General features: G+C 40.0%; 1 protein-coding gene across 2 annotated transcripts in view; it reads left to right on the forward strand.

The window, feature by feature from the left end:
* The first annotated feature begins 562 nt into the window (after positions 1-562).
* The window catches only part of rims4 (regulating synaptic membrane exocytosis 4), a 52,757-nt gene continuing 36,617 nt past the window's right edge, over positions 563-16,702 (forward strand). Inside the window, exons 1-2 of one of the 2 annotated variants that reach the window (XM_042406785.1) lie at positions 563-592; positions 2,680-3,961. In XM_042406785.1, coding sequence (XP_042262719.1) covers positions 3,865-3,961 — 97 coding nt within the window. In that variant the 5' untranslated portion in view covers positions 563-592; positions 2,680-3,864. Of the gene's footprint in view, positions 593-2,644; positions 3,962-16,702 lie in introns of those variants that run through there. The other variant, XM_042406786.1, reaches the window with a different exon arrangement.

Here is a 16,702-nt window from a genome sequence, read left to right on the forward strand (position 1 = left end):
AGTCAGTGTGTTTACAGGAGAATATCAGTGCTGCCAGTTCTGACATTTTCATAAATGTACTGTGATGTATTGTTGTTCTTTGATTAATCATATGAATGGTTGACGTGTGCAGCTGTATCCAAAAACAAATTGATCACCTCTGCTAACTGTTACCTATATATGTGTGTGTGTGTGTGTGTGTGTGTACATTTGTTTGCATATGTGGGTATTGTATCTGTTTCTATGTTTAATTACATGTACAAAAACGTGATTTAACTGATTGTTACTGCCTGCATGTGTGTATCTGTTTGTCTCAAAATGTGAAGTGTGTCTGTGTTTGTTTATTTTGATCGTGTGTGTGTGTGTGTGTGTGTGTGCGCGTGTCCCCTATGGCTTCTATCTGTGGAAGCAGAAAGATGAATGGAGCCCTGCAAAGCACTGCTGATTACACAGCCCATCTCTTCTCTCCCTCTCTGTCTCTACTTCACAGAAAAAAACAAGAGATACAAGAGGGAAAGAGTGCACAATGCAGAGACAAAGAGAGGAGGAAGAGAGATGAGGAAGAAAGGAAAATAAGAGATAAGAATGAAAGGAGAAAGATAGAGAGAGAGAAGTCAGTGAGACCTCCGGGCGAAGGAAGGTGTACAACATAGAAATAAGGATGAAAGATAAAAGGATCTCCAGAGGAACGATCACCAAATGGTAAAAACGGATCCTCCTAATGATCTTTTTTGAGGTTCCAAGTCCAGTGCAAAGTTCATTTTCACCAATCAAGGCTCTCCTCCAGCTACTGCTAACTCAGAGTGATATCACTTCCTGCTACTTATGTTTCATAGTAAAACCTTTCCATTGGTGAATCACAACATCGCAAAACAAGAAATGAGGTTAGCGCCAATCAAGATATGAACATTTTCAGTGCTTCTTTCCAGCGGATCACTTTAAAATATCACAGGGAACAATGTTAAAAGACTGTTTCTTTTCCTCTGCTGCACAAATGAAGCATAATATCACACAAATCAAATAAAAACACACTTATATGCTGTCTGTATGTCGTCGAATTTATAATCCTTCATATTTTAGTCCCGTTTGATCTTTGTCAGAAATACAATAAAGGAACAACCGGTGGATCTGTTTGCAGTGCAGTCAAACGAACTTAATACAAAAGTAAGTCAATAACAATTGCAATGTGATATGATTTCATGCTGCACACACACACACACACAGCGCAAGCGGTTTTCCACAGAACAGCGGGACTCAGTAAAAGGAGCTGCTGAACAGTTGGAGTTGTGCCGCCCGCAGCTCTTCATCTAACATCTCAATGTGGCTGTTCCTTCCTGTTCCATTTCTCGCTGCAATATTTATAATGTATCAACTGACAAAAAAAAAAATCATATGAATGAAATGTTTTGTAGACTTGATGAAGCATCGCTGTCAGCGCTAACCTCTGTGACAAATACATTGTGTTTTCTGTGACTGCTTCACAAAGAAACTCTATGAAACTCAGAGTTTCATCAGTTCATCAGTTGAATGCTTTTAATGTGAACTAGCAGCAGTAGGAAATGTTTGGTTTGCTGCTTTAGCATGCAACATTTTTTTCGTAAGTAATGGATCTGAATACTTCTTCCACAGCTGCTCTCAGTGCTACAACATGTAACTGCAGGGTGTGCAGACTATCACACCTTAAACACGTCATTAGAGCTGTCATCTGTTTTACTAAGTTGAATGGAGAACCACTCATGCTACGTCCACGTTACAAAATATGATTTGGAATGCTTACAGCACAGCATGGCGCAGTTTTACCAACCCGAAGGAAAAATAGTATTATTGAGCTGTTACCTGAAATCTGCTCCTCTTATCATTTATGAATGAACTTTGCAGGCAATCACAATAATGTCTTTTCGGGTCTTTAATTTCATTTTCTGCCTTAAACATAACACATAGTCATATTTGTGGTCATATTCTGCATTAAAATGACTCAAGGAAAGGCATTGTTCAGCATTTGAAAACCTCTCTGGGCTTTTGTTCCATGTATTTCTTATGATCTGCGCTTGGTTTTATGACTAGAGCTGCAACGATTAGTCGACTGACAGAAAATTAATCACCAGCTATTTTGATAATCGATTCATCGTTTTGAGTTATTTTAAAGGAGAAAAATGTTAAAACTGTCTTTTCCAGCTTCTTAGATGTGAACATTTTCTAGTTTCTTTAATCCTCTATGGTAGTAAACTGGATATCTTTTGGTTGTGACATTTTAGGTTGTACCCTGGATCAACATTTTTAACCATTTTCTGACATTTTATAGACTTAATAACAAATAATCGATTAATCTATCATAAAAATAATCATTAGTTGCAGCCCTATTTTTGACCACTGGTTTGAGAGACATAAGTAGATGCAGAGAGAGAGAGACAGAGGGAGAGACATTGTAAACTTGTCCTGCCCTGCATTGCCTCCACGGTCCCCAAGCCACACCCATATTCCCTCATCCGGATTTTGATTGGCCGGGCTGCCAGCAACAGTCTTCCATTTGCCCCCCCCCCCCCCCCCCCCCCCCGGCTCTCGCTCTCCTCACAGCTTGCCACTGAATGAGTCCAGTCAGACACAAGCTGTTAAACAGTACAGCCTCTCTCTCTCTCTCTCTCATCATCTCTCTCACTCGCTCTCTCTCTCTCTCTCTCTCTCTGTCCTTTCCCATCTTAGGAGCAGACAGTCATTGGAGCATCGGCACGGCAACGGAGCGACACAGGACCGATGGAGGAGAGAAGGAGACAGCAAACCTGGCTGACAGCAGCGCAGCGTTGAGAAGATTTACAGCAGCAAACAACAAAACAGTAACTGCATTACAATTCAGAGCAAAGCAGAAGCAACAGATTGCCCTCAGTTGCAATTGTTGCTGCAACTGATGCTCTCCCAGCCGATCTGGAAAACGAAGCAGATTCGCAACAGCTCCTGCAGCTGACGTCTCCTAGGTTTTGAAAGTCAGTTTGTCTGTGTGAGAGAAATGCTTTCGCTGTGTCAAAGAATGAGGAAATGACAACGCCGTGCGACAGAAAGGAAAAGCTTTGATTCGGTCGGAGAGCAACACGTTTCAAGATGGGCGTCAACATCACCTCCACCACCAGCGTCTCCTCCCGTCTTCCTTCCTTTACTGGGATCTGAAGAAGACCAGGCATCCCGGCTGTGAATGCATAAACAGGAGGGGGGGGGGTGTTAGATTGACATGCAGAGGGCAGAGTTCAGGGAGTTTTGCTGTGAAACAAAAAGAGCGAGATCTGGTTTTATCAGCCTGAAGAAGCAAGCAAGACCTACGATCAGACAACAGTCAAGTCCACCAGACTATCAGCTAGACTTCTGAGGACAAGACAGGGATGAACAGGAGGATGTACAAGAGCATCTGCCAGAGAACGGAAGCAAAACTAAAATAAAAACACCGGAGCAGAAGATGACAGGAAGAGAGAGATTTAACTCTGCTATGCACAGTCACAGATAGTTTAAAAATAGAAAAAAGCAAAGATATCAGTCATTAGAACAGTTCACCTCATCAAAAGTGAGCTAATAACAGAGACATATCTTCACATTTTGTATTCTTAGGATCATTTCGCACCACAGGAGCTTGCATTTCATCTAACATACGGAGAAAGAGCAACATCAGAATCTTTCTTTGACGTCAACTTCTGCCACCACTTGCTGAGAGTTCTTTGCACCGATTTAAGTCGGTGTGAGCGTCTCGGGGTTCTCGTTTGACTCTTCTTTTCGGGGTGAGGTGGATCTGCCGTGGGGGGCAGCTGACAGCCATCCAAGACGCCGCGAGCCGTACTCCGCGTGAAGAATGCCCAGCCGCGCTTGGCCAAGCCGGCCGACCCGGGCCCGACGGCGGGCCTCTACATGGAGCGATCGCAGAGCCGTATCAGCCTGTCGGCGTCCTTCGAGGCCCTCGCCATCTACTTTCCCTGCATGAATTCCTTCGACGAGGACGATGGGGGTGAGTGGGAATGACATGCACACACACACACAAGCACACACAACCACAATAAAATTAATGGAGCCATACATAAAACATAGGACACAAGGCACATGTTATTTGTCACCTGTCTGTTGGAAAACTGATGTTTCCCTCCGAACGTCAGTGTGTTATGTAAAACAGTCTCATTCATTAAATCACCTTTCAACATGTGTATGTCCTGGAAAAACCTTGTATACTGTTAGTGTTTACTATTTATCTCGGCTGATTTTCCAAAACCCAAAGTTCACATTTTTATGTGATAATATGTGAAATGATCCAATGAGACCTACCAGTGGTGCTGAAACAGTTTGCTGATTAATAGATTAGTTGACCAACAGAAAATGAATTGTCATTAATTTTGATAATACATTTATTTATGGAGCAAAAATACCAAACATTCTCTGGTCCCAGCTTCTCAAATCTGACAATTTGTGGCTTTTCTCTGTTTTATAGAATTAAAACAGTTAATATGTTTGGTATCTTTGTTGGTTGGACAAAACAAATCATCTGAAGATGGAAATTGTGTTGTGCATTTTATGATTCATCTATTACTTAAAGAGATAATAGACAGATTAAATAATACTGAACAATATTTGTTAGTTGCAGCTCTGGTAACATTGACAGGACACATATTACTGTTAAATTGTTGCCCAAAAAAGCCACTCACATGGCAGTTACAGGTAGATTTCCACTTAGTCAATAATGTTGGTATTTAGCAAAATTAAATACATCACTGTGTGTGTGTGTGTGTGTCCAGTATACACTGTATGTGTTGCATGCTGTCATACATGTATGGCTGTATTTATGTGCTACATACATGTGTTCATACATCTGGTCATATTAGACTCTGCATGGTGAGACTGTCTTTATTTTCATCCACAAAGACAAATCGCATGTTGTCCCCTTGTTTCTGGGTTTAAGCAACATTAAATTTTGGTGGGTTTCGTCTCCAATTGTGCTCAAATCTTTCCACAAAAAGCATGTGTCATGTGTGTTATTAGCTCTGGTATATTGAAAAATAACATTTTATTATATTCCTATCATATATTGGTTATTCTAGTCCCCTTTAATCAGATGAGTTAAGTCAGTAAAACAATGGCAAAATTAGACCAAGATTGATGTGTTGTTGGTATGTGTGTGTGTGTGTATGTGTTTGTGTGTGTGTGTGTATGAGAGAGACAGAATGAGAGAGGGAGAGAGAGAGAGAGAGAGGGAGAGCCTTGCGCACCTGTGTGGTTATGTCAGGTTTTCTATGATGAGATTGTCGCTCGGATCAAGTATTTCCTCAAAGTGGATGCATCAGATGATGTAATTGATTTTGCTCTGAAGTGGTATTATTGCTACATAACATTAGCCCTGGTTTCCTGCCATACTAATCCTAACTGTAGCACTGGATTGTCTTATCCATACAAATTGATAAAAGTAATGAATGCAAAGGATAAAAGTACACCCTCTGTATGAAAGTATCTCTGGAAAAATAACACGTTTTGATCAGAATGTGTTTGCAGATTTTAATGTATGTATAAGCTAACTTTAAATAGGTCACAGAAAACTTGTTCTATATTTTATACATTGTAAGCTTATCAACTGACATTTTCAATATTTAGAAATAATGCAAACGTTTTAAAAGTGTGTCTTTACACCTTGTTTATATCAAGCATCCCAGTGGGAGACAACTGATGGTTGTAGCTAGCTAACATGACACATTACAGTGATAAATGACTGATAGTTGTAGTTGTAGTAACCTGGACTCACCAATAACTTTGGTCTTGCAAGTAGTGAGAAATAAACTGATTCTTACTTCCAGTGGTTTAAAGTGTACTCCTGGGTGTGTCAGTACACTGTGATGTCACTGATGGGTGTGGTTACAGGACACAGCACACTGATATATAAATGACATAATGTAAAAGAAGCTCAATGATAAAACTGTTTGAGTGACAGATGCTAGTGGAACAAAGCTCTGCAAGAGAACATCCAACATGGCCACCAAAGACATGATCACTGTATGTCATGTGGTTCTGGTAATTTTATGTAATTAATTACAACTTGTAAAGGGTTTTTGCACCACTAAAGTATCAATGGGTCCTGCATTATTAGCTATGTTTGTGGGCATGTCTTGTAGAAGGACTCGGTGTCACAATCTAGTTTAAGAGTGTTATTTCAGTTTAGACGGTGCTCATATGACACATATTCCTAATGAAATTGTGTTTGCAAAAGTAACACAAATTGAGTATTCTTTAGCATAGGAGTACTGGTTCTGGACTTAATGGGGACAACTTGAAAGCAACAGGGGACGTACACATTGCACAGAGGGGAACAGTAGGGGCCCAACAGCAAATCTTTGCTTGCATGATGTCCCCTAATAGTTAAATTTGGGCATGGCCATCAGAGTTGTATAGAAAACCCTCTCCTATCCTTAAGGTTGTTCTTTGCTTTGATTGTAAGAACTTAAGTGTTGCTGTTGCCTCGCCAACATTTCCATAATAACCGTATGAAAAAACATGAGAGAACAAAAGCTGCAGCATGGTCAGCAGTATTTCATGTGATTGTTTTCACACAGCTGGAAGTTGTTGGTAAAAGAGACCAAATAGTCTGCTCGGCTGAAACCACCTGTTGTCATTATTTACATAGCAAATCAGTGTAATTTTCAGTCCAAGACATGGAGCAGATCAGTCTTAACCAAACCGTTTCCCCCAAAGTACTGAGAGGGTAGCTCATTTTTAGCACACCACTTACACCTGCCACTTCTCAGCAACACACACAGATGTCGGTAAGTAATTATGTTTATGCAGTAAGATTCTTAACGAGACACAAACCTGATAAAGGGAAGAATATGAGAAGAAAATGATTGTGACCTGTTTTTCAGATGGTAGAATTGACTAAATGACAAAGCCCTCTAGCGGCCATAAGAATTATAACTCTTGTCCATCTGGAGCAGAGGAGGCAGGTCAGGTGACGTTAGTCTGGAGGAGGTCAGGGTGGACGGAAGGGCCAACAAACCATCTGACGTTTCTTTAATCATGACCGGAATCGTTCCTTGCAGATGTAAAGGAACGATTGCGGTCTAAACAAAGTGGTTATTATTGTAAGCAGATGTCTGAATGTGTTCATTCTTCAGCAGCCACATTTTCGAATAAGGTTTTGAGTTGTGTCGGCGGCATTTTTCATGCCTTTCAAGCATACTGAATACATGTTTCATTACGTGTCATTACATTTCATTAAGATGCCTTGTGGCTGTACTTTACACACTTTAATTATCGTGCTACCTCACACCGTGTTTCCTCACTCGTGTGTGTTAGCAGCAGTAAAATAATCTCCGTCTCCCTTCCTTTCGCTCTCTCGCTACCTACTTACAAACAAGAAAAGCAAATTTTACTGTAAATATGTTAAGACAAAATCAGTGGGTGCGTTTCCATCCACCTGTTTTAAATGGTATTTTCAATTTGCACATGAAAATACATGAGTGGAAAGTCAGGAAAAATCCAGAAATATGGTGAAAACGTTTTTGCGCTTGGCTGAGGCAGAAAAGTGCAACAAAGTGCAATGAAAACAGACTTAGCAAAGTAATTATGACGTACATGAAACATGAGACTTAAACATCCACTGAAACTTCTGCTGAAGAGATGAAAACATCAGATCTATGTGGAGCCATGAGGAGTCCGTAATGCTAATATATGAACCAAACTTAAATGCCATATTTCCGTCATGGTTTCTACATTGTTTTTTTTCACTGTTTGAGGTTTGACTGGTGCTCTTGTTATGATGTCATCTTGTTACACCCTCTTCCTCTGCAATGGTTTAATGGCCCCCAACTGGGAAATTAGTGCCACCAGCTGTTTATCTTGATGAACCAACTCCTAATATTCACATAGCATCAGTGGATGGAGACGCGGTTTATTTTTTTTTGCTGATTTTCTGGAAATTCCATTAAAGTTTGCATTATATTTGGATGGAAACCAAGCTATATATACAAGTAAAATGCATCATTAAATATACATTTTATGTAAATTGTCATTAAATATAGACATTTATATACATTCACAAGTAACAGACTGTGTAAAGATAACAGAGCGGAAAAAAAGAGCAGAGAGATAATCCACTCACACAGCTGGTGGACATCAACACTCCAGCTAGAACGGCTTCATCCGGTGAACAGCAGAGTTATGAAACTATCCAATAAGAAAAAAGTGGTTTGATCTGTTCAGCAGAAAGTTGTCCCTGAGAAACACACACTGCACACTGGAGGTTTCTTAGACACCAAGTAAACACAGCAAATAATAATAAGCAGGTGGAAACATTTTCAAACGTCACATCTCGTGTCCTTAATGTCAGTTTGATGTTACTTCCCATCATTTAATTTTCCATTATCTTCACTGTAAGCTTCGCCTAGCATGTCACCTTAAAATGGGGAAGTAGAATGAGTTTAATTGTGTTTGTGCTTCTCTGAGCATGTGTGTCCCAGAGGAGGAGGAGGAAAAAAAAAAACCTCACGTAATTACAAACTGTCGGCTATCATATAGAAACATAATAGATTTTGTAACTTAACAGATTTCCTAGAAAATTGGATCCCGGTAGTGTTTAGGTGTCTTAGGGGAAACCACTCATGTCTTTCACACACACACACACACACACACACACAAGAGGATCCTTGCCAAAGCTAATTCACACTGTCACCTGCTTCCAAAGTGTGTGTGTGTTTACTGACGCCAACCACGAAGAGGCTGATGAAGGTCGGCATGTTGGGAACATCACCTGTATGTAGGTGTGATTTTTTTTTTTTTTACACATGGGAGCAGATTTCAACGTGACGGCCGCTCTTTTGTCGCCATGAAACCCGTGACGAATCAATATCAAAACTTAGACACAAACCTTCACAAACCTCTAAGAGCACTCACACACACACACAAATATAAGTCGTCCATGCTTACACACACACACATTTACACACCCAGTTGTGATTTTAGGTGCACATGTATCCATACAAATACAAAGGTACGTCTCCAGATACACACACACACACACACACACACAGATATGAAGGCAGTGTGTGAGGTAATCAGAGCGGAGCGGCAGGCCGTGGTTTGTGGCTCTCAGTCTAATTAAATGCTAATATGGCTGCTGATTGTGGCTGACTGCAGCTAAATAGAGGCCTGATTGCAGGTTAATTCTCTCTCTCTCCTCTTCTGTCTTATTGTCTCTCTGTCAAGCCTTCGCTCTCTCTCTCTCAGCCCCCTTTCCCCCCTCGGCGGTTTAAAAAAATCCTGTTTGCAGGTTAACTCTGTCTTTCCACCTTAAATTGTCTTTTAATCACTTTCCCTCTTGTTTTCTCTCTCGTTCTTTCCTTTTCCCCTCGCTCTCTTTGTTTAATTCTTCCTCTCTCTCTCTCTCTCTCTCTCACTTAAATTAATTTAATTCAAATGTACTTCACTGACAGGACAGGAAGGAAATCTGTGCTCTACAGCAGCAGGACATCAAGTGAAGTAATAAAAATAGAAGCTAGAGCACTTCGGCTCCCTGATAAGCTACAGCCCTCGCTGTTGTTTCTCTGTGTTTGTATTTTGGATTATAAAACTTTTAGTAGCTCATTTTGAAGACTTAGATCAGATATTCCCAGCATGTAGTTATGAAGCATCTTAATGTCAGAAAAGTCATTTTATCCTTCATCTTGATGATTTGTAAAGTAAACACGTCTAGCAGGAATGTGCATTTGAGTGTATTTGATTATGTGTTGCTGGATTATGTTACATTGCCACAAAAGTTGAGGCAGCATTGTTGGTCTGAATATGATCTATAAATCTACAAGAGTGCGGCAGGTGAATGTTTTGATAAATCATATTCTTGAAAAGAATCATCTGTTGCCTCCAATTACAAGTAAAAATACAAATTTTTATAAGCTAAATTTACTGAATTTTACATTAACCCATAAGAACCCATGGTGACAAATTCCTTATACAGCTTTATCCTTGATTTTAACTCATGAAGTCCCTCAGTAACATCTACTGAACAGTCATGCCATGTGACAATGTGTGAATCTGTGTAGCCATGACATCACTTCCAAAATGGCGGTGTGCCTGGTCAGCAAATGTGACAGCTAATTTTACTAGCTAATTTTAAAAAGTTTTTTGTTACTAAAGGTAGTTTTCAACCCATTTAACAATTCTGATGCTTTAATAAAAAGACGTCCTGTATTACATTTAACCTGTTCTGAACAACATTTCTTGAACAAATTGATATAAAACAAGTTAGGGAAATATCGTTATGACATATATGTTACATTACAGATCTTTGACACTGAAAGTAGAATTTCCAAAAAAAAAAAAAAAAAATCAGAAATGTGTTCCTTGTGGTCCATTTGGTCTGTTTTATATTCCCCATAATTTTCCTTTAAGGAGAAATGGCCTCTTATGGGTTAAAATATGATCAGCTAAGTGTCAACTGTCTGTACGTCAAGCTAATCTGTCTTCAACTTGCTTGTAAGTGACAGACAGACTGACGAGATGACAACCTCTCAATTTCAACTTCATGACATAGACAGATAATACAGATGTAATCACTGATATAGTGAGTAATTGTGGTTTATACACTCAATTGTACACAATAAATTTTCAATTTCTCAAGTGAGAGTGTTCAGTCTTTGCTGTGAAATAAAAGGAGTGGACAAAATATGGACACACACAACACTAATGCCTTAACTTAAGACTACAAAAGTAGTGACTAAAGAAATAGAAAACTGAATCATGAAAGAACAATTTATGAAATCTTTTCATAAAGCAGACGAGATAAAAAGCACACCTGAAAAAAAAAAATTACATCACAAAAACAATGGTTGTGAAACAAGTTTAATATGAAATTATCAAAGAACTAGAAGGTTTATTATAAAAACATATCAGGCTCTCCACAGTCTAGACTGCATTACTTTTAGCAGCAACTAGCTCATATCCACTAATCATTTCGGTTCTATTCTCTGAGTGAATAGCACTGAATTTACATTGTAAAGTCCATCTTCTGTCCACCTTAAACATTAATGGACCTTTAAATCAAAAGGTAGGTAATATTGAGTTCAGCTGATTTTACTTTTTACTGTCTCCTTGGAAGGAAAAAAGTGAAATGAAACACAAATCTCAGCTTCTCCTCACATCCCTGTCTCTGCTGTTTTTCCTCTCGGTTCTCGTCTCCTCACGTGATCAGCAGACAGAACACCCTCTCTCTCACAAACACATATACACACGCACACACATGCTATGTATGTGTCATATCAGCTTAGGTGTCATTTCACCGCTCTGGGTGACAGACAGCTGAGGTGATTCTCCTGCATTACGGAGCAAATGTAAAACATGAAACATTAAACATTCACTCAGCCTCTCATCGATCCGTCCACCTGCTCACCTGTCTGACTCAAAACAACATCCAGCATCCGTCCGCCTTAAAGGAGAAATCTGTGTGAAAGCTGTGATATTTACAGTAATGTATCCTAGAAGTAGATTTTTTGTAATAAACATATTAGTGAACCCACTGTCCCTTCTTCTGGTAGTGATTTCCTACATTTCCTAGAAGACTTGTCGACAACTTCCAGACAAGCATCTACTTGTTGAACTCAGCTGTGTATTTTTACATGAAAGCAGAGAGACTGATAGTTATAACATAGCTCGAGGTTTTCCAGTTCAGAAATGTGCTCCATGTTTTTCACTCTAAGCCCATTGCTGCATTATATTGTGAGCAGTTTCCTGCTTCAGTGGGTGCGGAAACTGATCTTTGTGTCTCTTTTACAATGGATTTCTTCCTGTATTGCTCTCTGTTGACATGGCAGCTCTTAAAAGAAGCAGATTGCTGTTTTTTTGTGATCAACAGTGACATGAACACTTTATTTTCAAAATGTTTCTTATCCCTTTCACACAGTAGATTTTACCTGTGCTATCATGTTGGTCTGAATGGGGTATTGTACTGTAGGAACAGGAGTATTTGAGGTAAGAGTAGTTGTTGTGGTAAAAAGTTGCTCCTCTCACAGTGTTGCCAGGAGAAAAATCAGGCCCTATAGTGATCATGGCCTATTATTATTGAGGTGTTGAGTGCATTTTCTTCCTCATAAAGCAGATTTTTTTTTAGATACATGTCGTCTTCTTCTGCTTTTTTGGCACATTTCTTGGCATGTTACCGCCACCAACCGCCAGTCAGTGAAATAGTGTGAAACCATCGACATGGGGGCAACAAAATGTGGACCCACTTTTAAGACACGTTGCCCCATAGCGCTACTAGATGGCAAAAACTTCCCAGGGTACCATTGTAAAGGTGTGTTATATGTGATTTATCTACTCACGCTGGTTCCCAATCAGGTGGCTTCCTAAGGAGTCATAAGATAACTTTGAGGGGTCATGAAATATTTAAGAGAATAAGCAAACAGACGACATCACTGAAAAAGGATATGTGATTTTATTTCTGACATTTCTCGAATCTGTGCTGTTTTCCTGGAGAATTTTATTACTTCGAGACTCCAAAAACTAATAATAATGAAGCAATTTGATACAGAAACTGCTCCTAGCTCAGAGACACAGCTGTCATTAGTCACTGAAGTGTCACAAATCAAAACTGTTGGATCTACTCCATGTACCACTGGCTCAGACTCTCATAATGCATCACGTTTGCTGAGCTGTAAAGTACATTTGAAAGTATGTGGTGAGATGTAAAGAAAAAAAGATGAATTCTCACAACATGGAAATACTCAAAATTGTACTTTTACAGTATGTTTATATATCACATTTACTGGTAATATACTAACTGTAGTTAACATTCTTTATATGTCTGCACATTACTGACATTTTCAACAATCTAATTTAGAAATAACTCGGCCCATGTTATTGGGAATAACAAAACACAAATACAAAACTACTGAAAGAAAATGGACCCAGAAAGCAAAGGTACGTTGCCAACAGCAGTCTTTTTTTTTTTTTTAAATAATGTGTTAGTGTTTTAGGGGAGGATTTTTTTTTAAATCTCTCAGACGTGTTCACTCTGAACTTCCCATTAATCAGATGGAAGAAAATCTTTAATATAGAAACAGAACAGGCACTGCTGCTGCTTGGGGAGACTAATTGAGTCTATATTTCTTTGTGTGAGAGTGTGTGCTCTTGTAATTCTGTGCTTGTAGGCACCAAATGTTCTCATAAGAAGAGAAAAAAAATGTAGAAAATCTTCCAAAGTGAAGTTTTTCTCTGCGCCCTTCACTTCCTTAAGCGGCTAGATGAGGTGATGATTTGGGCAGAATTGATGTTGAAGATAAGTTCAATAAGTTTAGGTTAATGGTTTTAATTAAACAGTTTGTAAATGAGTGTAATAAACTTGCAACTACGGCCGATGACGTATTTGTGTGCATAGGTTACTTTGCATAATTATATCAAGTGCATTTTTCGTTCTGTTCATATCCCTGTGCTTCCTGCAGGCGTGATCCTTAGATTAGACACTATCCTTTAAAAAAAGAGTGCAGGTTTGAACCTCGGTGGAAGCCAGTTTTCCCCCCGAACACGTCACGACCCCCTGGCTTTTCAGTCGAAGAAGTTATGAATGAGATTGTCAGCTTAATAAGTGTGTGAAGTATGAGCATGCATCGGGTATTATTGCATTGAAACGGCAGCTATAGGTAATGAGATGTCAGTTATCGTGGGAGGATCTGGAACATTAGCCTTAAACGAATCAGAGGATGGAAAGAGAGCAAAGTAAGGAAGAAAGGAGGATGAAGAAAAGGAGAGAGGCAGCATCAATCATACCTCAATCACAGATCACATACATAGAGGGGAGATGAAGGGATAGAAGGGAAAGGAGAGAAGTGTGATAGAGGTGAAAGAACAGCAGGGGGGGGGGAGGGGGGAAGTGAGAATTGAAAAATTGAAGTGGCTCAGTAGGTCTCTTTTTCCCTCCTTGCTTGTTAACCTTGTCTTTTAGCCCCTCGTTCTTCCTTTTTACATCTTTCCCCCTTAGCTGAATTCTTTCCTCTCTATTCCCTCCTATCCTTCTCTCCATCCTTTCATCAGAGCAGTTCTCCATCTTTACTCCTGCTGTCAAATCCCTTGGAGCCCGAACACAGGAAGGGACAGAAAGGGAGAGGAAGGAAAAGAGATGCTGGTTTCCACGTCGAAGTAAATCTTGTAACACTGTGAAGTTGTGTTTTTTCTTTTAATGAAAAAAATAATGTAGTGAAAAAGATCGCTACCAGCAGAAACGCTGTGAATATGATTACAGTAATGTATAGAGTGAAAAATGAGGCGGAAAGATGCATGGAGCCGATGTCAAATATATGAGTTATAGAGGAGAAAGAACGGCGGAGAGAGGTCTCTGGTGTGCTTCTGAGCTGAAGAGACGACCCAGAAAAGTCAGGAGTAAAAAATGGAGTGCTAGGAAAGGAGGTCTATTCTATAGGGAGGAGGAGGAGGCAGAGAAAGGGGGGGGGAGGAAGAGGAGGTGAAGACTGCAGGTGTTCATTTGTTATACTGAGCGGTGTGGCAGCAGGGAAGGTGTTATTAGGTGTTGTGTTGTGACGCCGGAACAATCGCTGTGGTTGTTCTTTAAATGCAGAGTTTCTCACCAGGCAGTGATGCACATCATCCATCGGCACCACACGGCAGAGAGAGGTTTGACAGATTAGAGTTTCATCACCCTGTGTTTATAATGTAATATGTGTCAGACAGTATGCTCTGTGAGTCTTAAAGGGGACATAAAATGCTTTTTTGTGATTTTCTGTTATTTTTATACTGTTGTGATCTGTCCTAAACATGGTCAAAGCTCCAAAACTTGAGATGAAAGTTTGTAAAAATGCTCCCTGCAAGTCAAAAGCCAGGGCTTCAATGTGCTCTGAATGCGTTGTTTGCAATGTTACCTCTACTTTCTCCTCGTCATGGCGTCAGATTGTTCATGCATGCCTACAAACGGCTTGGTTGTTCACATCGTCCACTCGCATATTTCGGATCTGATTTCTGCTCCAACATGTACGAATCAAATGGAGACATTTATATTTCCTCCCGAGCCGCCACAGGAAGTCTGCTGAGGGGCAGCTTCCTGAGGCTAACCAATCATAACAGAGTGGGCTCATCGGGAGGCGGGCCTTAACGACACAGGAGCTAAAACAGCCTGTTTCAGACAGAGGCTGAACTGAGGGGCTGCATTAAGAGCCAGTACAAGATAAATAAGGCGTGTTTTGAACTGTAAAATAAAATGATAAACATAGAGATGTGCTATAGAAGGAACAAATAGAAAGAATTAATCCAAAAGGGACTTGAGGACGGTCAAACCCGTCAAATTAGTCACACTCTCTGCCTCAAAAAACACATTTTGATGCACCTCATAATCAGAGCTGATAAAGACAGCTGTTTGGCTTGCTGGCCCCTTTACTACAGTATATTTCTGCTATGGGAAATTTCAATTATACACATTTCAATTTTACAACCTCCATTTACAGTAGCAAGCAATTCACTTGAAGCTATTGATACCATTAATATCCTTTTACACACATTAATACTGAAGCTTTTGGATCACCGAGAACACATGGAGATCCAAATGGAGGTTCTAGCAGTGCAGAGAAGAGGAAGAGATAGGAGTGAAGAGAGGAGAATGCAAGTGAAGAACAGTCAGAAGACAGAAGAGAAGTGGAGGGCTGAATGCATTGTCCCAACTGTCCTGACAGGCTGCATTGTACCAAACTGAGAGCAGGAAGTCAAGTTGTCATGCGGGCTTCAAGCGGAGACAAAGCCAGACGAGTGGAGCGGCTGCGAGCTCCACAATGCCTCTCCAAACATACCGTTACATAATGAATGAGAGTGTGATTTCATTCTTAATGCCACAGCCGGTTAACAGCCGTGCTTTGTGTGGTAATGACAGGAAATCACTGAAAGGCAATTTGAATGTGTTGATCCGCCGAGCTTTGACAGCCACCTCCCATTGTCTCTGATGACACGTTAAATCCTCCCTTCCTGCTCGGCAAGCTTGTAAAACGCTTTGATACCAGTGGCTGTTAGGGATGACATAGAAATATTAGTTAATAAGAGGAGAAAAAAAAGATCTAAAAAGACCTGTTTTAACCTCTTTTTTTCTCACATCTTCCTCTCACTTTGACCTTTTCTTTCTTGTATCTTCCTCTAATTCTTCTTCCTCATCTGTTCTCACCTTCATAATCAGCTCTTCTCTCCATCTGCCCTTTGCTCCTTTCTTCTTAAACGATGTTCTTCATGTCTCCTCTCCTCTCCTCCAGGATATTATACATATGACTCTCTTCCAGTATATAAACATCATTTGTTAGAGATGCGATGCACTAATTTGCGCTGAAAGCTGTGACAGCATCACAGATAATGCATGTTAATGGCTGACAACCACACCTTTTCCTCCGCCTCTTGTTTCATTGGTGCGGCGCTGCTAATTCAAAGAGGGCGAACACACATCTCTCATCTCTAATGTTTGTTTAGGATCACGATAAAGCAATGAAGATAGTACACTTACAGTGAACCTGCCTTACTTACAATTCAGCAGCAATACCACTCATGTTCCTCTCGTCGGTGTCGTGTTGCCTAATGAAATTTAGCTGGAAATACATGAAAGCTTTAATGAAATTAAGTTCATGTAATTCTCTGATGTGATTATCGGGTCATACTAATGCATCTTGAATCTAATGCCGCTGTAATTTGCTTACATCTCACTTCTCATACCTTTCGATGAACCTCAAGTTTGAAAATCACCAGATGT

Source organism: Thunnus maccoyii, chromosome 3 (assembly GCF_910596095.1).
Source record: "Thunnus maccoyii chromosome 3, fThuMac1.1, whole genome shotgun sequence".
Taxonomy (NCBI): domain Eukaryota; kingdom Metazoa; phylum Chordata; class Actinopteri; order Scombriformes; family Scombridae; genus Thunnus; species Thunnus maccoyii.